This window comes from Aptenodytes forsteri, unplaced genomic scaffold, assembly GCF_000699145.1.
Source record: "Aptenodytes forsteri isolate BGI_AS27 unplaced genomic scaffold, ASM69914v1 Scaffold61, whole genome shotgun sequence".
Taxonomy (NCBI): Eukaryota; Metazoa; Chordata; class Aves; order Sphenisciformes; family Spheniscidae; genus Aptenodytes; species Aptenodytes forsteri.
In genome coordinates this window covers 3701884-3725712 of record NW_008794443.1, presented here as the reverse complement: position 1 = coordinate 3725712, position 23829 = coordinate 3701884, and the positions used below count along the sequence as shown (strand labels likewise).

Below are 23829 nucleotides of genomic sequence, written 5' to 3'. Positions count from 1 at the left end.
GTATTATTTATTTGTGTGTATAAAAATGCGCACATACTCAGAACCACCAACACCTCTTTCTCCCTCTTGCAGACTGGAACTGAGCTCTGGAAAAACAAAGTGGAGCTTGGAGCATGTGGCCTGAGGATTGCCTTACAAAGCCAGGGGTAGGGACTCATTGTTTCTGTTGGCTGCTTGGTCGTAAATGAGCAATCGGGACAAGTGCCTTCATTCTCAAGTGAAGATAATTCTTTAATTTCTTTGTTAAATACAGATGTAGATGTTAATCCCAGTCTAGAAAAGATTAAGAAAGGGTTGCATTGAAATAGAAGCAATTTCTGTAGCAAGAACGCCTCTGTGGCTTAAAGGCACTGGACTGGAAATTTGACGAAGGTGCATATTTTCCTGAGCTATGAGGATATGCTAACCTTCCTTTCTTTGGGTCCCTTTGCACATTAACTTCCTACAGAGCCCAGCACAGATCTCAGGAGATATTATGTAGTCAACAGCAACAGACTTTTTTCCCTTTTCTTGCAGGTGGTAGCTAAGAAGTGAGCAGGATGCCCCCAGGCATTTACTGCCCTATGGAATTCTGGTCCAAGGGGGAAAACCAAAACATCCAGGTGGACTTTCTGCTGCCCACAGGCATATACTTAAACCTCTCTGTGTCCTGCAATGCCAGCTTGGGCACCATCAAGCAGGTAACAGCCTTGATCCACAGTCTTATCTGCAATTCCTGGAACAAGGAGTCTGTTGGGGAGCACCTGGGGAAATGTGTTGGGTCTTAACTCAGTGCAAGTTGGGTTTCTTCTGCATTGCTTTGAGGCAGTTCCTTGTGACTCACTACGAGAGCCCCTCCTTTGTGACAGCCTCTGCAACCCACTAAACCCACGTCTAGCCGCTGAGTCTGCCAGCAACAGGGTGCTGGTGGTGGTGCCAGTGGTGTCCGGCTCGATTCTCTGGGTACTTGTCCAACCTTGGGATGAGAATTAGAGTAATTATGGAGTGAGGGCAGACTTCAGCTGGCCACGCAGGGCTCATGGACTGTGTGTTCAATTACTGCTCACCTGACCCAACCAGTCCCCATGGATTTTTCATTATGAAAGCTCTTGTGTGTGCATATGCAAGTACGAGAAGTCACCCCAAATAGTCAAATAGACATGCTGGACTGATTCAGAGTATTCAGGCTGCCAGCCCAGCCTTCTCTTGCCTCACTGAAAATTAGGAATGGGAACGATAGAAAGGATTTTTCTTAGTGCTTCATTTGAGGAATAAAATGCTGTAGTGAAACAACGTGTAAATGAAATGTAGCTGCTTCCTTGTTTCCCTGGGTAGGAAGCAGGGGTAGGGGAGAGTGAAGGAAAAGAGTGGAAAAGGTTTTCTCTGCAGCAGCAACCTGACCTAGGTGAGTCACAAGGGACAGAAGCACAAGTTTTCTCACGCTGCAATTTTCAGGTAAAAAAAAACCCCAAACCCAACCAAAAAAACCTGTAAGTAGAGCTGATTGGTTCCAGCTGTAAGGTTACAAGTCTGAGTTTTACAGCCAGCAGGCATGCTGGGTCAGACCAGAGGCCCATCTACTGCGGAGTTTTGTCTCCTATAGCAGGCGCTTAGGATGAGAGTGAAGAAATGGAATACCAACAGTCATGTGGAAGTGCCATCCACTGGGAGCAAAGGATCTCTGGGAACTGGATAGTGTTGAGAAGACTTCAGAAAAGTTCTTGGCTCTTGTCACAGATTTCATGTTACTGGGGGCAAGTTATTTATCCCAATTTTGCTTCCAGTGGGAGTAATACCTCTATTTCACAAGGCTAGCAGTCAGCAGGTACTTACTGTGAGGTGTCCAGGTGGGGGTTATTTAAATACTCAGGTTGAGGGATTTACTTTGCCTGAAACAAATGGCAAGCATGAAAAAAGGAAGTCAGTTAAAGGCACTTGCAAATAAATCTACCCAGCAGTTCAGCATGAGTTGAAGCCACCAGACTGGGCTGAAAAGCAGCCTGTGATTGCAGGTCCAGGAATGCTGTGAGAAGGTTTGGCTGTGCATTCCCTTTGCTAAATGGCGTATCTCGGGGGAGTGAGGTTGTGGGGTGACAGTAAGAGGAAGACGAGGTTCTGGCAGCGCAGTGGTGGTTTCACCCTGCTGTTGGTCTGGCCCAGGTGGTGTGGAAGCATGCTCAGTATGAGCCGCTGTACCATATGCTCAGCGATCCCGAGGCCTATGTCTTCACGTGCATCAACCAGACAGCAGAACAGCAAGAGTTGGAGGACGAGCAACGGCGGCTTTGTGACATCCAGCCCTTCCTACCAGTACTGCGGCTCGTGGCTCGAGAAGGCGACAGAGTCAAGAAGGTTATTAACTCCCAGATCAGCCTGCTCATTGGGAAAGGTCAGTTCCCCCATCACTGGTCTCGCCAGGAGTGTGGCAGGGGTGTTGGCTGTAGGTGAAACATGCTTCTGTCCCAGACAGCCTTGCTACGTATGGAATAGTAGTATGCAGGAGATGAAATTAGCAGGTTTGGTCTCTGGTGGATCTGGCAAGGGAACAGTGTGTGTGCAGACCCAAGAAGGGTGATCTTTCCTGCTGGCAGAGGGCTATAGTAATGGAGTCGGTGCAATTGTACGTAGTAAATAAGCGATTATTAGTAGCTTGGCTGACTCTTCTCCTTTTGGCCAAATATTAAGCATGTGTTTAGGAAGACGGTTTCACAGACACTTGATTTGTCAAAGGCTGACTTCCCCCATTGGGTGCCGATGCTTATTTTGTCTTTCTCTCTTACTCTCCACTTAGGTTTGCATGAGTTCGACTCTGTGCAGGATCCAGAGGTGAATGATTTCCGCACCAAAATGTGCCAGTTCTGTGAGGAGAGAGCAGCAAAGCGGCAGCAGCTCAGCTGGGCAGCTTGGATGGAGTACAACTTTCCCTTGCAGCTGGAGCCCATGGCCAAAGGCCTTGGGACTGGCCCTCTACATACCCCCACCAAGAACATTTTTGTCAACGTCAAGTTTCAGTCTGGCGGGGTAAAGCACAAACTTTTCTGTGACAATGTTTAACTGGTTTGTGCTTTCCCTTTGGGAACCTTTGGGCGTTTGGAGACAGAATAATGCGTGCGTGGACAGTGTTTCCATGTGTTCAGTGTTCATCTTCATTCTCCAGATTCCTTTGCCTGTGGAGATGGTTGGGAGGGAGACTCTGAGCCTCCAACCAAGGGAGCTGTTCCCCTTCCTGAACATGCGTTAGGTGTACTGGTTAGCTGGTAGCTGAGGTTGCTGCATGCACACGTGGTGGAAAGCTTTTTGGTTTGGGATAGGAGAGGAACACAGAACCCAATATATGCCTTTCCTTTTGAAGCCCAAGAGTCTGCTCAGCTCATGCTCAGCATACACTGCTTGCAGGCGTCGGTCTGTGTTGCCCATGGGCCCCTGTTCTTGCCTGCTACCCTTGCTTAATGTTATTTTTGCATGTTGTGCCTGGGCATGAAGCAGGAGCCACCCCCATGGGAGAAGGGCCTTCCAGAATAGCGTGTTTGAGCACAGTGACCCTAGCCACCCTCTGCCTTGCTGGTGCAATGACAGTGGGAAGATTTTTAACAACTAGCAACCACATGAACTGGTGATTCTGCTTAAACTGGACTTGAAGTTCCCGATTTCCAGCCTTGCACTTGCGCTGCTGAAACATGCTCCTGCCCAGTTTGGCAAACATCCCTACTTATTTGCTAATGTGTGTGTGGGGGTAATTCTGCCTTCCTATCCTTCTTATTGTCAGCAACAGGAATGTTGTTACCTATCCGCTGAGCTACTGCTGCTCCTTGTGCTGATTTCGGCCCTTTGCTGGTATTTGACAGTGTATGCTGTGTTGTTGGGATTGCAGGAGAGCTTCACTTTCCAGATCTCCCCAAAGGAGTTCCCCATCACATTGATGAGCTATGCTATCAAGAAGCAGGCTACTGTCTTCCGCCATGAGACAGTGGAGAACCCGGAGGACTACACCCTGCAGGTGAATGGGAAATGTGAATACCTCTATGGGAACTACCCCCTGTACCAGTTCCAGGTGAGCCTTTTGTCTTGCTTTATCAATGAGTCTGTTCCCATATGGCGTCCTCTTGCTGGGAGGGTGGATGGAGCCGTGTTATCCTCCGTCAAGGAGGCAGTGCTTTTTACAGGAATGCAACACATCAGTGGCAGGACCTGGATGCTACTTAGGGCAAGGGATAGTTCTAGCAACCTAACAGATCCTTACGGTTTTGGAGGCTGGTGATCTAAGCCCATCCCTGGGTACCAAGTGCTGTGTAAATACATTTATAGATTATGGTTCTGGAAATGTCTGTTTGCTTGCATGGTGGGCTGGGGGTTCTCTTCCTGAAAATTGGGCAGGTAATCCTGTATCCTGTGTTCCCCTGGCAGGGCAAACTGCTGTTGGGAGTGCTGAATCCTTCTCAGTGTTTTCCCTTAATGCAGCCATTTGAGTCAGTTGATGAAATGCCAGCTATAAAAGGCACTTCATATTCTCAGTTCTGGCAACATGAGTCCAGTGAGTTGCAGGTTTATAAAGCAAGAGAAGATAAATTAAAACTGAATTCTGATTGTTGCTGTGTCCTTTCCTTACTCCTTCCGCCTGTTTCTGCTTCAGCCAGTTCTCATTTGCTTGACTGCTCTTGCCTGCCTGGCTCCGTTTCATCCATGCTGACTCTGTCCTCTCTTTGCAGTATATTCGCAGCTGCCTGCACCGAGGCCTAACGCCCCACCTCACCATGGTACACTCCTCCACTATCATTGCTATGAGAGATGAGCAAACCAACTGTATTGCCAGCCCCCCAAAGATGGCTGCCAAGCCTCCCCCGCTCCCTAAGAAAAAGGTAAAAGGGGATAGTGACCCAGCGGGGTCACCCTCAACTCGTCCATTGATGGAGATGCCGATCTTGTCTGGGAACAGCAGCTGGTTCTCCCTGCCTCTCTCAAGACAGGTTCCTAGCCAGGGTCTAAGAGCTGGGAATTTCCAGGCAGCCTTCCAGCTCCCTCCACAACTTCCCTGGTTGTCACAGACTTCATGCTGCCCACCTGTGATGCAATGCTCTTTTCTGTTGGAGCAAAAAGCATGCAATGAGGGATGAGGTCTGGCACTGGCTTGAGAAGTCTTTGTTGCGTCTAGTTCTGATCGGAACCCTTTTCTCTTTCTAGCCAAACTATGGTTCTCTCTGGTCCTTAGAGCAGTCTTTCTACATTGAGCTGGTGCAAGGCAGCAAGGTCAACGCAGATGAGAGAATGAAGGTAGGTACTGACTCAGTTTGGGGTTTTGGTTTTGTGTTTTGGCTTTCCCAGTAGCATCTGTCTCGTTTGTGTGGTGAGGAAAGCAGGGGCCGACAGCTTGATCTCACGTGATCCTCCATTATGCTTCATTCAGCCTTTGGGCAGTTTCTAAACTGCAGCATAACAGGAAGGGGATGGGAACTTGCTAGCCAGCAGCCCAGCAACGGAGCAATGCATTCTTAGAAGCACCCCCTGCAAAAGTTTCTGAGTAGCAAACAGAGCTGCTGCCCTGTGGTGATACAGCTTGACAGCGGCGTGGAGGGGCAGGGAAGTCTGCAAAAAGCAGAGGAGGGGAAATTCAGCTCTGAGAAGAGAGAATGATGGGAGAGGTGGTTTAAGACAGAAAGCATGGTGCAGCAATGCCCTGGGATTTGCAAGGTGTTTGCCATGAAGGGGCAGCGGCCGAATGAGGAGAAGGGGAACGGCTGCCCTTTGGGAAAGGAAGAAAACAGGGCAAGAGTATATCACATATAAAGGTGTTCTGCAGGGCAAGGCTTTATAAAGAAACAGGCAATGAAATAGTTATTTCTTCTGCCCAGTGCCCCATCACTTGCAGGGAGCTCCTCCTGGGGAGGACTCCTGTGATTCAGACTAGCCAGCAATACTGTAACGAGAGGTCAAGCTGGGGATGAGCTTGGCTTATCAGCTGTAAAGCGATCTGGCAGACTGCAAGAGCAGTGCAGATTTGCAGGTAAATGTGCACCCGGAGACAGCTCGCCATTGGCACTGCACTGCAGGCCTATTTTGGGGCTCAGCTGTTTGCACGTGCCCTTCTCCTGTGATGTGGATTTGCCTCCTCTTTGGGATAAGCACTTGCCCAGCTCTTGGCGTCTGCCCTGCTTTTTCAGCGTGACAGGTTCCTGAGCTTCTGCAGCATCTCGGTGGGCAGGGTTTGGTGAATATTGATATTGCCTGGCTTTACAGGATGAAACCTGTAATGCTCTTACCAATGGATTACCCAAGCATTTTGCAATGATTAAGCAGCTCTTGCAAGCCCGCATGAAGTAAAAAGATAACAGTGCCCTTACTGAAATTGAGTAAAGAGGAAGATTAAGGAACTTAATGTCTCAGTGAATCGGGAAAGAGACAGGAGTAGGGCATCCTGTTCAGGGGAGTGGATGCCCTGTCCCATTCCTCTTCTAATCATGTGTCTTCAGCAAACAGGTCAAGTCCCTGTGGATTCACGGTATTCTCTTATTTCTCCTTCCCTCAGCTGGTGGTGCAGGCAGGTCTCTTTCATGGCAATGAGATGCTGTGCAAGACAGTGTCAAGCTCTGAAGTGAATGTATGCTCAGAGCCAGTGTGGAAGCAGAGGCTGGATTTTGATATTAACATCTGTGATCTTCCCCGTATGGCACGGCTTTGCTTTGCCCTCTATGCTGTCATCGAGAAGGCGAAGAAGGCACGTTCCACCAAGAAGAAGTCCAAGAAAGCTGTAAGTAAAGCCAGTGTGGGGCTGAGCCAGGCTTGCCGGTGCTGGGGGGCACAGGACACCATTCTGAACCAAATGCCCTTTGCTTTCAGAAGACAACTTTATTAATAAAAGAGCTTACAGAATGATGGCCAGTAACTTCTTCAACAGGAACAGGAAACTGAGGCGTGGCTGCCTGTAGGAAAGGTTTTTTAAATGTAATTTCTTGTCCAGAAAGACCATTAAGAAACATACCCAGCATCTGAATGCACATAAGGAGGAATCATTTGTGTTAGTGTCACTGTTTTGCTGTTCCGCAACTTCCTTGTTTTGTAGTTGAGGTTAAACCATCTTCTATGTTGCATCTTCTTTCTAGTAAGGTCTTTCATGCAAATCCCCCATGGAGCAAATTAACAGCTAAGGAAGGGGAAGAAAATGAGGAATGTAAACACTGGTTACAGCAAAGCTTTAGGTGAGGTAAATGAAAGTGCAGAATCTTCAAGGTTACTGTTCAGATGCCGCAAACTGAGGATGGAAAGTGTTAAATCACTTTGGAAGCTTTTGTTTTGAGCTTCTGAATCTCAGAAATGTAGTGATATTTCTCACTTTCCTCACCACTATTCCAAAACTTCTAGCCCATTAATAATTCAGCAACTAAAAGTAGATCTAAGTGCAGTCTGTAATTGAATTGCTAGTTTCCCAGTGTTGTAACTTAAGCACGATGCCTCTAGCTCTTTGCATATGGTTTTCTTTATGAGCAACAAATGCATTTGTTCCTCTGCAAATTATCGTTTCTGCAGCCATAAAAACACCGTTACCATGCTTTAAAGAGGGGATTAGTCGTGCCATCTTTACTAGAGTGCAGAGAAATGAGGGACTGATAAATGTGATCACAGACGATTTTAGTCTCAGTCCTGCTAGCTCCTTGTCACTGCTGGGAGGTTCACTGAGCTTTGTTGTGTTGACATCAATAGGGTTCTCAGGGTTACAGTCCATTAATGTCTGGGGAGCAACAGGCAACCCACGAGTCCTGCTTGTGTGGACCAATTTCTGGGTTGGAGACTTCAGACTGGAAACATTTTGAGGCCAGGACCAGGATCAACCTTTTTATTGTTGGCTTTTTACTTAAAAATAGCCAAACTCCAACTCCTGCTGGAGGTTTTTGTTGAACAGAATATCTGATTCATCCACAGGCCGCATTTTTGTGGTCACACTGGAACAATTTTCAGTTTTGAAGCAGTCAGAAGGAAATCTTGCTATTCTGATTGACAAAACAAAACCAGCCCGGTTAGCTGAGCTGTTAAGAGGATCTTGTTCATAGGTACTGGGGAAAGGTTGGATGCATTCTGGTGAGCTCTTAACATAAAATCACAGTATTTGCTGGATCTGAGCTCTGCAGAAATGGATTTTTCCACATGGTTGGCTGCAGCTCTGAGTAAGGTGCCCAGATCTGATTTAAAATAATTGGTAAGAGGAGGTTACAGTCAGAGTGCACCCTGGTTTTTGGTTTTGATTAATAATCTTTTTGCTTGCTTTGCTTACAGTACTCGGAGTTTAATTACATGCATGTTGTTTGTCTATGTAGACTGTCCAGAGCAGATAGGTGGGACTAAATAATTTACTACCACAAAAACAGGCATGCTTGCAGACTGACTGGGATGAGTCAGAGGGTTAATGTCACCCAGAGGGTTGGCTTTCAGTGTTTCTGTAAGTCATGCAGGAGATATTTCTGTCCTTACAATGCTGAATCGTTGCTTTGCTGGACCTTATCCACCAAAAAGCTTGCCTTGCGTTTTGGCAGGCTCTGCGCTGTGGTTTGATGTCATTTACTCTGTTAGAAAAGGTTATTGCTGGTGGTGGTGTTTTGTTTGGCTTTTTCCTATGATCTAGAAGCTGATGTCTCAAATGGGATTTTATTGAAGATACTTAGTCTAATCAAATCACAACTCAAAGGTTTGTGAGAGGCCGCTTGGAAGCGATTCATTTTGTCGCATTAGGGGGAAATGCTGACTTTGCTACCTCCACCAAGTCCTTTGGTGTACGTTCGGGGTAAGCCCGATACATTCTCTAGAATGTCTCAGTGGAACAAGAAGATGTCTCACTGTGGTTCTCTTCAAATATTACACTGTTTGTGGGTGCGTCTCACTGGAATTTTGCCTCGCAACCTCTTTGCAAGTCAGTTTCTTAAGCGTTTGCTTAAGCCTTGGTGTTTTCTGAGCAGCTGAGTGAAATGCTGGTGTTGCTGAAACTGTTACATGAAGTAAACTGTTCCATTTGGGCAGCCTGACTGCAGGAAATCTTAGGTCACTTGTGGAATGTCTGTCTGCTCTGGTGGCGGGGAACTGGGTTAGAGCAGGGAGACGGGTTCTCCTTCTTGGCCACGTCCCAGTCGCTTTACTTGCTGGAGTCTCCCACCTCCAAAATGAGCCTGGCTTGTGTGACTGGGTTGGGCTTGTGGTTTTTATTTTGGGGGGTGTGAGGGGGGGATTGGCAGCGTAAAGTTTGATTTCTAGAGATAGTGTTTATTATTGTACAAAGGAGCCAAGCCTTTTCTTCCCATTATCAGATATATCTAGCATTCTTTGCCTCGTTTTCTGAAGTCACGCTAACTCTGTGTTCGCTGTTTCAAAATTAAGGTTCTTCTCCCTCCCTTCAAACTGTGAAATAGATGAAGTATATATGTCATAGCTCCTTCAAATATCAAGTGTAGAGTTGCAAGGCCTTACTGGAAACTTAGAGATTCTTCAGCTATGCAAAATATTGGGTGATGAAGTTTTTAGACGTATTTGTGGGGGAGCGTTTGGTGCCATTCAGCACTACACAAAAGACCCCAGGTTTTGGCAAATATCTGAATTTGATGCCATCTTGTACTCTGATTTTAGAACTTAAAAGGTAAGCAGGCAGGCATGGCTACCTGGGGTGGTATATTCTTTACAGCAGCTCTTTGGTGATGGGGTGCCTGCGTACTCTTGAATAGGAAGTTACCTGCCTGTAGCATTCTGTGTAGCAATTTGCAGACTTGGAAAAGATCAAGATTACGTAACTTCTTATTCCTGGCTATTGTGAGGGGTTTGCTTTGCATGGGGATATCTCACTTCTTCTCTTACCTTCATCCAGCTTTTGCAGTTACGGCACCCAAATGAGCTTCTTTCTTTGCTTTGCAGGACTGCCCAATTGCCTGGGTGAATGTCATGCTCTTTGACTATAAGGACCAGCTGAAAACAGGGGAGTGCTGCTTGCACATGTGGTCCTCCTTTCCAGGTATGTCCAGAGGCAGAGCTACTGTATTGTTCTGTGTCTTTAGCCTCCACCGCAATGACAGGAGGTGCCCTGCACCCTGCACTGCTGTCCACGAGGTTGTAGGAGGGGCCATAACAGTTCAGACTAGCAGACCCAGTACGATTACTGGTCTATATTGTGATGGCAGCTAGAGCCCTGCCAAGATGAAGGCCTTGTTTTGCTTGGCATTGCACGTATGATGTAAGAGGTTGCTGCTGTCCTAAAGATGTCACGTATGCTTTGCTTGTGAGAGGTCAGGAAAATGAAGTGAGCTGCTAGGGCCAGGCAATGTCCGGTGAAAGAGCTGGAAGCAGTCTGTGCTCTGCTTTCTGGACCAAAGCTTCAGAAGATTAGGGTTCATGGGTTTATGTACTTTGCTTTTCAGATGAGAAAGGGGAACTTCTAAACCCCATGGGCACGGTACAATGCAACCCCAACACAGAAAGTGCAGCAGCCTTGGTCATCTGCTTCCCCAGCGTTGCATCGCATCCTGTGTATTACCCGTCATTTGAGCAGGTAGGGGACACGGACGCTTTTTTGGGGAGGCACAGAAATTCCCTGGCTTTGCTGGTGCAGGAGCATACAGCGTCACTGTCTCTTGGGCAGCTGTCGACAGGGACTGGGTACAAGCAAACTTGATGAATAAGATATTAACTGAAAATTTGACTTTTTCTCTTAACTAATGCACCTTTGAGTGAATACTTTTCCAAGCTGTGAATTCTTGTGAATTACTGAAGTAAAGCTGCTCTCATAGATGAGCATTTGTTTAAAAAATGGGTTTAACTGAGCCGCCTTTAAACTGCAGGCAGCATTAGGCTCTATAGGAAGGAAGAGGAGTAAAAGGGGAAATGAGTGAAAGTAGACAGCTCCCTCCCTTTCAGCGCAGAGTGATAACATGCCGTGTGGTCTGGGGATTTTCCATCTGTCACTGCAACTGGCCAAACACTTAAAGTGGAAGAAGAAATGTGCCTGTTACAGGAAGGAAAGGAGATCTGCCCTGCCAGGGACATATCCACATGCTCCCCCGTGGTGCGTGCTCTGGCTCAGAAGCTTTAGCGGATTGTGCCAGTGTGCAAGGTGGCTTGGGCAGCGCTGTCTGCTTGGCAAACGCACGCCAGTTCTAAGAATCTGGAATGGCTCGTGTTAGCCTGGAGCTCGGTGACGCAGGGCCCCCGTTCACGAACTGTGTGGGTGTGCAGATGTGCCCTTTTGCGGGGAAGGACTCCTCCCTTCATTCTTGTTACTACCAGGGAAGGGGCTCTGTGGGCAGTTTAGGTTACACCTCTGAGCAGAGGGGTCCTGCTGAGCACATTACCCACACTTGGGCTGTGAGAGGTGTGATTCCCCTCTCCAGAGGCGGCAAGTGACTGACATCTAATGCAGCATAAATGCCTGAAGTGATGGTGAGCTAGAAGTACAGAGGAAATGAGGAGCCTTTCTCAGACTCTTTTATTTCTGTCCCAGCTGCTGGAGTTGGGGAGGAATGGAGAACAACCCCGCGCTGCACCAGAAGATCCTGAGGAGGTGAGTCTTCTGGCATCAGTTTTTCAGCTATGTGCAAGCCTGGTTTCGTAGATCAAGGTATATGTTTCCACCTTACCCCCAACCAGCTTTTTTCACCAAACTGGGTCATGCCACAGTCCTACAGGGTCTCTCTGGGCTGAGCAAGTCCCCCGGGTTGAGACTGAGCCCTGTGTATGCTCTTTCCTGTGATTCCCATGAGCAGAAGCTGCAACTGAAGGAGATACTGGAGCGGAGGAGCCACACTGAACTATATGAGCATGAGAAAGACCTGGTGTGGAAGATGAGATACGATATCCGTGACCAGTACCCGCAAGCTTTGGCAAAGCTGCTTATCATCACCAAATGGAACAAGCATGAAGACGTTGCCCAGGTGAGGATGTTGGGGTTGGCAGCCGAGGCTCTCTTTTTGATCCGTCTTTCAGTGTCTACATTCCTGTGTTGTGTTTGGGAGGCCAGCTTGGCAGGGGATGTTTCACAGTGCCCCTGTGCAGGTAGGTTTGGCATCAATGAGGCTGAGGAAGATTTTCTGTTCTCAACCAGTCACTGCGAACATATGCCGAGTGGTACCCAGGTGAGTTGAGGGTTTGGCTCTTCTGGGCTCCGTTTGGTTCTGTGCGCTGTCCCAGACTCATTACTGACCAACAAGGTCTTGCTTATTCCCTCTAGAAACAGGAGGCAAGAAAAAATCTGTTTAATTCACGGCAGAAATAGGATCTCGATTGGATATTCTTAACTGATAGTGAGAGACCAGCACAAGCTACCTCAGGGCATCAGTGAATCTCTTCCACTGAGAACGTCAGACATCAGTTAGGGATGGTCTCTGTGCTGCTCATCCCTACTTACTTCAAGAGTTTTGATGACCTTCTAAAAGGTCCCTTTCTAGTCTACGTTATTAGGCTGCAGAGAAGTGCTTTTCCCAAAGAGCTTATTCCACTAATTGTGGTACGGCAAATGTAACCCTGCCGTGGACTTGGATGGTTCCTCCTGTCAGCCTTCCTAGAAAGTTTAGACTGATGGTTTTTGACCTGGTGTCTGCAAACTTGCTCTGAGGCATCTATAAATAGTGACTAAGATAGAGGGTACCCCCCACAAAGGAGCTGCTCCTCCATCGGTAGAATGTTAGATTTTTATCCATTGTTGTAAAAATCTTGTTCCTTTTTTTGCTATTTTTTTTTCCTGCCCTTACAGATGATTTCCCTGCTTCAGACCTGGCCAGAATTGCCTGTCCTGAATGCCTTGGAGCTGCTGGATTTTAGCTTTCCTGACCGTTATGTTGGTTCCTTTGCTATCAACTCATTAAAGAAGCTGACGTAAGTGTTTGCAAGGGATACGCGGAGCCCCTTTCTAGTTATGTTTAGGGCTGCTGAGGGGGACTGTGAACAAGGCTGACGGTCTGGTCTTTATGGATTTTGCAAGTACGCTTGTTGCAGTAAAGATAAGGTTTTCCTTTCTGTCCGCAGAGATCATGAATTGTTCCAATACCTGCTACAGCTTGTCCAGGTGCTTAAGTATGAATCCTACTTAGACTGTGAATTAACCAAGTTCCTGCTGGACAGGGCGTTATCCAATCGCAAGATCGGCCACTTCCTCTTCTGGCATCTGAGGTAAAGAGCAAATGTTTTAGGCTTTTTCTCAGTAATCAAGTGAAACCGGCATTTACTGGTTTCCTCGTTGCTCTGCGAAGTGAGACGGCAAGCGTGTCTGTATGTATAGATGGCAGGGTATTTATTTGAAGGCTACTGGCTGTCCTTTAACTAGTGTCTTTCATCAAAGCGTTGGTGGGATTTCCTCGCTGTGATTACCAAAACCCAGGAGCTGCTGCTTTTTACTTGGGAGACTGAATAGGTATTATTCCAGGAGGACACAAAATCTTTGTTTGTTATTTTTTTCTTTTGTTGCTGTGGTGGTGTTTGGATTAGGTTCTGTTTTCAGAATTTATATACGTACACATGCCTGTGAGTTGAAATTTATTTGGACGGCCACGGCCACCTGCCAGTTCTGTGCCATGGGCTCTGAACTGTCCTTGCTCCTTAAGTAATGTTCTCAAAGGAGTGGTTACCAATTTAGTCACCCAGGAAGATGTCTCATCACTTCAAGCAATGGGTTTTCCACATCACCTTCTGGGGTGGGTTCATTTTTTTTTTCCCTCCCCAGTACATAGAAAGAATCTAAACAGCAGCTAATATTCTGCACCCTCCTATCCCCGCCCCGCCCCCCCTTGTACTGGCATGAATGGGAGAATTAGTCACTCGCTGCAGTGAGTCAGAATTGCTTTAACCTCCCTTCTTCCCCTAGGTCAGAAATGCATGTTCCTGCAGTTGCCTTGAGGTTTGGCCTGATCCTGGAAGCATACTGCAGAGGCAGCACCCACCATATGAAAGTTTTGATGAAACAGGTAAAAAATTGCTTTTAGCCATAAGGCTGACTTCCCTCTTGCTTGGAGCTGGTTCTCAGCTGGTAGCTTTTCCAACTTAATGTTATCAGTAATGCAAAAAAAAGCCTTTCAACTGCTGTATTGGTTTTGGCATATCCTATTAAGAGCCTGGAGTTCCCCATCACATGTGACTTTGCTCATCGCTTACTCACCCACACATGTCCCAAACTACACTATGTGTCTAGAGTGGTTTGAAATGTTCAAAGACCACTGCTGTTACTAGATGAGTTGAATGAGTTACCGTGTAGTAGGAGCTGATCACAATTGGCTGTCTGATTCGGAGCAGTGCACTCTTTCCTTCAGTTGCTGTGTGGAGGTAATCCTGCTATTTACCCACTCTCTAAAACTTCTCTATTATCTGTCAAGGATCACTGTACCTAATGCAGAAGTGAGGGACTCATGTTATACAGCAAGTCGTATCTAAGATGTGCCCACAAACCAGTGCTGCTTCTCTTTTCAAGACTGAGTGGCACTTTTGCATAACCAGAACTCCCCAAAAGCATTGAAGGGCAGGGGCTATAGGTCTCCTCCTCCCTTTTCTAGCCAGTGCACCTCACTTCCTCCTTCAGTGCTTGATAATGTGCGTTATTCCTGGTATTTAGGACTGCAGTCATTACCTTGCAATGCATTTGTGCCCAGCAGAATATCCATAATTGATTATGGATCTCCCTCAAGCAGATACTACTAAATTTGTTTTGTTGCAATGTGTGAAATTGCCACATGTTGGAGAGAAGGTACGAGATACAACCAAGGTTCACATTTCACAGTAGATTTTTTAATAGTTCTTAAACTTTCTCCAGGAATTTCCTATTTGTTAACCGTGTTCCATCCCTCCCTTTTTTCAGGGAGAAGCACTCAATAAGATGAAAGCTCTGAATGACTTTGTTAAAGTGAGTTCTCAGAAGGCCACCAAGCCTCAAACCAAGGAGATGATGCATGTGTGCATGAAGCAGGAAACTTATCTTGAAGCACTTTCCCACCTCCAGTCCCCCCTGAACCCCAACATTATCCTCGCTGAAGTTTGGTAAGGAAGATAGCTGCGTTTCTCAATTAGTGCCGCAGGCTTTGTTCAGCAGTAGAGCCAGGCTTCTGGTTACCCCAAGGTCCTCTTTTCTCAGGGAAGTCACAGTCAGTATGTTAGCGTTTGTGGATGCTGTTGAATTGGCAGCTTTCGTGCCCACTTTTTTAATAGATGATGGAAGCTCTGATGGTAATATTTTTGTTTCCTCTAGTGTGGATCAATGCACCTTTATGGACTCCAAAATGAAACCTTTATGGATTGTGTTTAATAATGAAGAGAGAGGTGGAGGTGGAGTGGGTATTATTTTTAAAAATGGAGATGGTAAGTCTTTAAAAGATATGTTTTTATAGGCGTAATAGTCTCAAATATTTATTGTGGTGAGTGGGCCTAAATATGGACCATGAAGATGTTGTATAAATGAGGACCGTCAACACGTTTAGTAATCTGGAGATATAATAAACTCTGCTCTGTATTTCACTTGCTGCCCTCTTCGTTAAGATTTTAGCACAGTAGTAGCTGGATACCCTTGCACAGTAAAAAGGAAACTGATGTGAGGTCTGAAAGGGCTGCACCAGTCCAAGCTTCGTAGGGTTGGAGGGGCTGCTGCTCACTATTGTGTCCAGGCAGATGTTTTCTAAAGTGCTACGTTGACTGCTACGGGAAGAGCTTTGGCAAAGTGAGAGAGAGAGAGAGAGAGATCTCCCACCTATAACAAATATACCTCCATTAGTATAATCATGTCTGAGTTAAGGTATCTAGTACGGTGGCTTTACACTATTACTGCACTAGTAAACATTGCTCTGTGCTGACGTTCTTTACTAGCTCGACCTAGCAAGTGACAAACACGGCATAGGCCCCTCCAGCAGCCTGCTTCAGGGGCAGAACAAGTGCCACTTGCAAGAGCACAAGAGGAGGGGAGAATGGGAGGTACTTAGGACCCTTTTTTCCTTTGTAACGCTGCACAGATCTTCGTCAGGACATGCTGACTCTGCAGATGATCCAGTTGATGGACATCCTGTGGAAGCAGGAGGGCCTGGACCTGAGGTGAGTAATGTGCACGCAGCTGTCCTACTGCAATGATAAATCACGTGTGGTGAGGCCATTTTGTCTGCAAGCTTATTTTGTCCCCGATGGGTCTGTCTAGTATTCTATGAGCAGCTAGTCAGGTTTTGTGGTACTGAGGAGTGGAAATACAGAGTAGGTATGGAGTAGATATGGAGTAGATACGGCAGACAAGGGAAAGGTTAAAAGTCAACGCAACCCAGTTCTGGGCAAGATTTCAGTGGAAGGGTTTCTTTCATCTCTGCAGGATGACCCCTTATGGCTGCCTCTCCACAGGAGACAAGACTGGACTGATAGAAGTAGTCATGCATTCAGACACCATTGCCAACATCCAGCTGAACAAGAGCAACATGGTGGCCACTGCAGCCTTCAACAAGGATGCACTGCTGAACTGGCTAAAATCCAAGAACCCGGGGTAAGTGGGCTTACCTTTTGCTCAGTGCTGCTTTACTGCTTCCTTCCATCTGGAGGCATTTCTTCTGCTTTACTCCATTTTTTTTCCTTCAGTTATGCATATTTCTAAGCTGTCCCACAAATATCTATGGCTGCTTCACTGCCTGGCACACTGGAAGGCATCATGTGGATCTGTATGGGTCTTGAGCAGAAATGGAGGCATCTGGGTTACTGTTTGCAAGCTTTTTTGATCTTTGATAGCTTAAGGTAGCACTGTCCACAGGCTGGATCCAAACCTTCATCTTCCCGTCGGTCCCGTTACTTTCTCCAGAGATAGACAGCGTGGCGGCAGCTGGAAAAGGGGCAGAAGGAGTAATGCCAAAACTGGGAGGTGAAAAAAGAAAGCAGCACAAAAGCTGTGTAGCTTGGGGTTTTATTAGATACAGACACAGACAGCAGCAATATATTGGCAGTGCTACTCTGATGTAGCGGGGCACCAAATTACAGGGAACCAACAGGAGTCATTCTAGGAGCCCACTTCGTCTTTTGGATCTGTGGAGATCTAGAAATGAGTTAATTTAGTTGAGACTAAACCATTTTCATTGAATTGTGGACACCATCTTATCTGGACCTCTCCAGTTACAGACAGTTGTTATTACAGCTAGTTTTTGTAAAACACGGATGGGAGTACTGCCTCTGGAGAGCGCTAAAGAAATTCAAACATGCGATTCCCTTACCTTCTCCTGCAGGTTTGTGTGGGGGAAGCCATAAAAACAACTTTCCCGGTGGTGAAGTACAGGTGTTCAAAGTAAAATTTTCTTTCAATGTTTTTCTTACCCTCTTTAGTGACGCGTTAGAACAAGCTATAGAGGAGTTCACTCTTTCTTGTGCTGGGTACTGCGTGGCAACATACGTGCTGGGGATAGGTGACCGGCACAGTGATAACATCATGATCCGGGAAACTGGACAGGTATGGGGATTCACTGCTGCTGTTGAATACTGGAAGAGGGGCATGAAAGCTACTTAGCAATGGACAGATACATCCCAGTGCAATCTTACGGCTAAGGAATGTACCTCACCTTCCAGCCGAGAGGCAGACTGGACAAATATTCTCAATAGCTTCTATCATTAAGAGGGTAAATACAGTTTTATAATTTGAATTACAATTCTGTAAGCATCACTGCCATCAGCTGCCGCTGTTAATACCCACTTTGAAATTACAGTGGAGCAATTCATACCTCTCAGACCTAAAATTGTCTGCAGATGCAAACTCAAGCACTGTACTTATCAGTCTGAAGACTTACTTGGCTTCAGCAGAGTCACAAATTGCTTGTAGTTGCTAGGTAAGATCCTCAGTTACTTACCCAAGCTGATATATTTGTAGTCTTCCTCCTGGAAAAAAAATGTTTGTTGTGTTGGTGTTGTTCCCCCCCCCAAATGAATGCAAGTGATCAGCATAGTTTTAATTTCACATTGATACCTGTACTGATTCCTTTACTCCTCTATTCCACAAGAATAGCTACCAGAGTTTGTATCTTATCTTCTCGTACACTGTTTGGAAGACAAAGGGCAAAACTAGGAAAAAGAAAATCCCTTTGCTAACAGGACATATACTGAACTACATCAGTAATATTTTGGTAAAGGGGGAAGTCTAAGCTATCTTTCTTACTTAATTGTGAATTCTACAAAGCCTAAAACAACTCTGTGCTAGTTCCTGCAGGTCCAGTGAAGTCAGCTAGTTAATATTTGAAAGTAAGAAATTGGCTGCTGATGTTTTGGGACTCGTAGCTCTCAGGTACGCGCAGCTGCCTGCCTGCACTGTTTCTGTGTAGCATCCCACTCCTCTACATCTTATTTCCCTAAATCAAGCAGTCGTGGTCAAAGACACCTCGTAGTGCCTTTGTGTCCTGGTTTCGGCTGGGATAGAATCAATTTTCTTCCTAGCAGCTGGTACAGCGTCAGAAACCAGGACACTTTGTTCTGGGGTCACAGCAGGGACAGAGACACGGTGTCATTTGTTAACGAGACACTGACCTCCCTCCCTGGGCTGTGACTTGCAGCAGCCCTTACCTAGGACTGCCTCTTCTCCCCATTTAAAAAAAAAAAAAGAAAAAAAAATGCTGGGCAGGGAGCTTACAAAACTGTTTCTGCAGAGCAGAGGCCACTCGGTTACTTGTCCACTTGAGGGAGCTGATGCCCTGCGGTATACAGCCTTGGGTTTTGCACATCCAGGGTTTACAGCGGTTCTGCAAAATTGCCATAGTGTGCAAGGTTCTGCACATGATCCTCCTTCCCATCGCTGCACTAGTGGTGCAACGACTTTGCTGTGCTTGGTATTTAAAAAAAAAAAGGGGGGGGGGGAAGCCTTACCTGAGCAAGTAATATTTTATAGCAACTTGAAAACAGGACATCTTTCTACGCACTGTCTGGGACTGCAGACTGCCCTGGTAGGGTGCCCATTTTAGTTCTCTTTCTGCTTCTACTAGTGACACACTAAGGCTTTACAAAAACCAGAAATTTCTTCAGATATACCAAGTATTGAAGAGGCAAGTACCTTTTCTGGCCTATCCAACGTCTAATTACGCTAGGGAGTATCTTGGCAAGTAAATATTGCCTCTTTTCCCAAAGGAGTGCCATGGGAGAGGTCATTTTTCTCCCTCCCAAAATCCTATGGTCAGTACCTTTTGAATACAGTAACTGTGAAGAGAACTCGACACTGATCAGCTAAAAATAGATACTATTCTGAAAACAATTTTTTTTCTTCCTTATTTTCAGCTGTTCCATATTGATTTTGGTCACTTTTTGGGGAACTTCAAGACTAAATTTGGTATTAATAGAGAACGAGTTCCTTTCATCTTAACCTACGACTTTGTGCATGTCATCCAGCAAGGAAAAACTAACAACAATGAGAAGTTTGAAAGGTAAGTGTCAGCAGTTAAACTTGACTTAAGCTTTTTGAGCTCTGAATTTTCAGAATGTATTTCCACCAAAGATATGAAAAGATTCTTCCACATGAAAGAAAATAAATCATTATCTACCTGTTAGAGAAGGTGAAAGAGCATGGTAGTCATCAACGCAGACAGCGGGGTTCAGACTCATATGTAGTCTTGCTGTATAAAATGGTGTAGCTTGCAGTCTTCATTCCTTTGCCTCATCTTCCTTTCTGAACAGGTTCAGGGGTTACTGTGAAAAAGCCTATATGATCCTGAGGCGCCATGGTCTTCTCTTCCTGCACTTGTTTGCACTGATGAAAGCTGCTGGCCTGCCAGAACTCAGCTGCTCTAAAGACATTCAGTATCTAAAGGTAAGAAAAGCAGAGCCCAGATACGCTTAAAACCAAATACCTGGTCGTGTAGCTCAGCGAGGAGGAGTTCAGTGTGGAAGGGCATATTATTTGAAGTAAATGATCTCCAAAAATCATGAGTGGATGTCCAACTTCCATGTGCAGGACGTCAGAAATGCCAGATACGGGTGCTCGGGAAATAACTTCACGTTCTTCAGCACAAAAGCAGTAGGTACCGTGTACAGCCGCTTGCAGGGAAGGAGACGGAGCTCTTCGGTTGCGTATCATTTTCTGTTCCCAGCTCGCCTCTTCAGTTATAACCACCTAGCCCAGGCCAACTGAAAGACGGTAGCTTTGTACAAGGGCACTAAAAACCCTACTGTTTCCCTGCTCCCAACGTAAGAGTAGGATGCATGTATTTGTCAGAATGAAAAAACCTTGTGCGACTACAGTAACTATTTAAAACAACTAACGGCTACTCGTTTCCTACTTGGTGGTCCTTTCAATGGAGTAGTTTCTTAGTGAGTAAACATCTTAGTAGTTGAGCAGTTAATTCTTCAGTTGTGCTTTCAGTGAGGCTACACAGATTTCTGCCTCTTACCTTCAGGATTCCCTAGCTCTTGGGAAAACAGATGAGGAGGCACTGAAGCACTTCAGACTGAAGTTTAATGAAGCCCTGCGAGAGAGCTGGAAAACCAAAGTGAACTGGCTGGCGCACAACGTATCCAAAGATAACAGACAGTAGAGCAACATCAGCCTGCACACTTGCTCCAAGAGAATGTAATACCCGCACTGAGTCCAGCGGTTGTAGACAGGTTTTTAAAGACTGATGACTGTTGCCGTGTTGAAGACCCTGCACCTGCATTCCGAGGTCAGACATTTCTGCATGACTGAAAAATTGTTGGACTGTCATCAGCCGCATAATCATGTCTGCTGTAGATCTTTGGGGGACAAGGGAGAGACGTGAGGCAATAAAATTACTGCATACAGTGAAAGGTAGGTAGATGTACTGTATCCTTAAGAACTTCTTAAGCTTCAAATACATCTTCTAATGGAAGAGTTCAGGCAGTTGTAACATCCTTCCAGCGTGTTAATGTGTCTATTTCTATTTTCTTGAAAATTTAGCTGAACACTGAGAACCTACTATCCCTGTAGCTCTTATACTATAGCCCATCTTCTAGGTCCCCACCATTACAGCTCAGAGATGGTAACTTCACCACGTGATTGCTCCTCCTACCCTGTTTCAGTGTACACCAAGGTAGGTCAGCTTAAATCACCACTGAAGCTGACGTGGACAAATTGTTTTACTCTGCATTGTGACAGGGTAAAAATATCCATGCTGTCATGTTACTTTCTCTCTGCTACAGACGCCAAAGTGTTCGGAAACTGAACTGGAACCCAGCTATTGCTGTCAAAAAAACTGGTGCCACAAGAACAGGCTTGGATTGGCCAATGGGTTAGGTATTTTTGTTTGCTTTCCTAAGTCAGACTTTAGTTGCGCCTCAAGCAATTCCAGGATTTCTGCGTTTATTCTGGTTTTAAGCCTGAAAACAGCAAGAACTGCATTTTCAAAATTGGCATGTAACAGTGGTTGCTACGTGTGCCTCCTGCTGGGGTGCATTAGAGCTCGTTTGCCACCTGGTTTCCCTGTAACACGCGCAGGCAGGGCACTGGCCTACACCTCCGCAATCACTGGGATGCAGCACTCTCGTTCCAGTGTCAGCTGGGACAGAAGGCACAGAATGGTGCCAAAGTTATTTGGCCAGTCTGCCTTCCTGTGCAAGGATAGAGGAGTGCCAGATGAGCGGGTTTAACACTGAAACACTTACGTGGAGTAAGTTGCATCTCAACTCTCATCTTCTTCCAAATGTATTCCCTGTTCCTTTCCACACTCTTCCTCCTCTCAACCGTGGTACGCGACTCCTTGTCTGTTGTTAGAGCTGGTGTGCAAAGACTGTGTGTCTGTATGGGGGTTCAGCCAAAGAGTAAGCTGCAGTCATCTGTGCCGGTACCTGAATCAGGACAAACTGTCTACTCCAGCCTCCTCCTGTTCTCACCGCTGCCTCCGTCTCCTTCCCAAGCAGAATCTGTCCCATCTCCCACAAGGTGCTGTAATCAATCACGTACTTCTACTCGTGTCATATTTTTGTCTCCAGCTAGTGTCCTCACCTGGTGAGCGGTTCTGAGCACTGGTGTTGCACAGGGACCGATGAACAGGAGCCGCTGCTACCGCTCAGTGCCTCACACGAGCATAGCGCGGTGCATCAAGCAGGCTGCAGCCTATGGGCTCATGCTGGAAGATAGGTGGAGTAGCGTGGTTAGTACCTGCGTCCTTTAGCGGTTCCCTGGGGTGATCCCGTTCATTTCCCTGTGTTCTCCACACCATCAGGTTCCTATGGAGGTGCTATCATTGCTGCCTTTTAAAGACTAGCATAGTCTAATTTTCAAGACACCCCTGAAGCTAACTCCTGTATTTAATTTGTATGCCTTTAACTAGGTTGAGCGATTTTCTTTTACTCACAGAACTGGTTTTTAAACCCTTACTTACTCTTATGTAGGTGAAAAAAATACAGGCATTTCAGATCCTGTTTCTCAGGTGACGAGAGATGCATATATTGCCAAATGATGGACTACTCTCTCATGTAAATTTAGCTTCCATGTCTGGTTTAAAATCCCCACAAAACCAGCAAGTTTAGGACAGTGACTGAACTGGCCTGTTTATTCCTAATAAATCTTCCCTGTCATGGGATAAATTTGATTTGATAGTGTTTTTGCATCCAGCACATAGGTACAACTCATCCCTGACTTTTGGCTCTTTTTAATACTTTAAAATCAGGTACCTCTGTACTTTAAAATTAAAAGAATGCTAACCCTATACTGGCTTGCTGTTTAAGTCCACTCTTTTTTTTTTTAAAGAGGACAGGTTCAAATATATTTGTTCTTCGCCAGCTGCACAGCTAAGTTAACACTGCCTTAAAAAAGTAACTTCTACCCTAACTAGAAATGACTAGTAGTAGGTAATACTAGGTTTGGTCAGTGAATGGACTATGAAGCACCTTTAATAACCCCCTTCCCTCATTACCTTTACATACAAACAGATGCTAGGAGATGATGATCTAGTGTTACGCTGTTGCTAATTTAAATTTTGATTTAAAGTACTGTTTCTTTTCATAAAAGATGTTATGCTATGAAGTCTGTTCTATACTGTTTTGTATATTTTAATATAAACCAGGTTGCCTCTCATAGAGCACCAGTTACTAGAAGAAGCAGTGATATAGAAGACAACTCATTTTAACTTTATATAACCCTTGGAGATCCCATTTTTCCACACCTTTCAAACGATACTGTACGTGACCGAGAAGTGGCCAGAATATTTGAAGCTAGAACAGCATGTACCCTTCCAAGTGATCCAGATATTACTTAGTAACACATTTCTCTGTAACAGTTCTTCAGCATATTGTTTAATAATAAGTAATACTGAAAGTATGTTTGCAGCAGGTAATTTTTTTTGCTGTACTTTCTCTGTTACAGACCCTCCTTAGCTAGAACTGAAAGCTAGCTTCCTATCTTCTCTAACTATGCATTTGACCATAACACTAGGAAAACAGCAGCAGATAAAAGTGTACAAACTGACCTGCAGGAAACAAACCACCATCTCGACTGGAGCCAGCACTCTAGGACTGGTGCTGCTTCTAGCGATTAGCCTAAAGAAACTTCCTGCTGTTGTCTTGGAGCATTGTCCTCGGTGAAAGATGAGCTCTCTGCAACGTGCTATAAATTACTGTCACGGATGTGGTTCTCCTCAGTCTAGAATACTACTCGCGGTTTTCTTGACCTGAACAGCAGATAGTGGTCTCGGGTTTCAAATTAGATCTTAAAACAGTGAATCCGTATTTGCAATTAGAAGTACAGTAGTATGGAACTGAACTGGTCAACAAATTACAAGAGTAAATCATCAGCCTTTTTTTTTTTTTAAGCTGTTTTAAGCATTACAATTCTCCTTTCCCGTGCCAGATTATATAGCCTCATGCTTCACAGGCTAGGAGGGTGCTGGGTGTCACAATTTAAATTGGGAGTAGGAGGATGGATGCTTGGATCTCTTACATCCAATTAAAAAAAATAGACTCCATTAAGGA

General features: G+C 45.6%; 1 protein-coding gene across 1 annotated transcript; it reads left to right on the top strand.

Moving 5' to 3' along the window:
- Nucleotides 1-68: 68 nt before the first annotated feature.
- On the top strand, nucleotides 69-22551 carry PIK3CD (phosphatidylinositol-4,5-bisphosphate 3-kinase catalytic subunit delta). The gene is made up of 23 exons (XM_009289658.1): nucleotides 69-146; nucleotides 517-680; nucleotides 2140-2368; nucleotides 2771-3000; nucleotides 3851-4030; nucleotides 4686-4835; nucleotides 5158-5247; nucleotides 6500-6721; nucleotides 9862-9958; nucleotides 10362-10492; nucleotides 11441-11500; nucleotides 11703-11870; nucleotides 12689-12810; nucleotides 12961-13104; nucleotides 13796-13895; nucleotides 14780-14958; nucleotides 15167-15276; nucleotides 15921-15999; nucleotides 16265-16432; nucleotides 17257-17380; nucleotides 19186-19331; nucleotides 19582-19714; nucleotides 20301-22551. The coding sequence occupies exons 2-23, from the start codon at nucleotides 540-542 to the stop codon at nucleotides 20436-20438; spliced, it is 3141 nt and encodes a 1046-aa protein (XP_009287933.1). The 5' UTR covers nucleotides 69-146; nucleotides 517-539; the 3' UTR covers nucleotides 20439-22551.
- Nucleotides 22552-23829: the final 1278 nt, after the last annotated feature.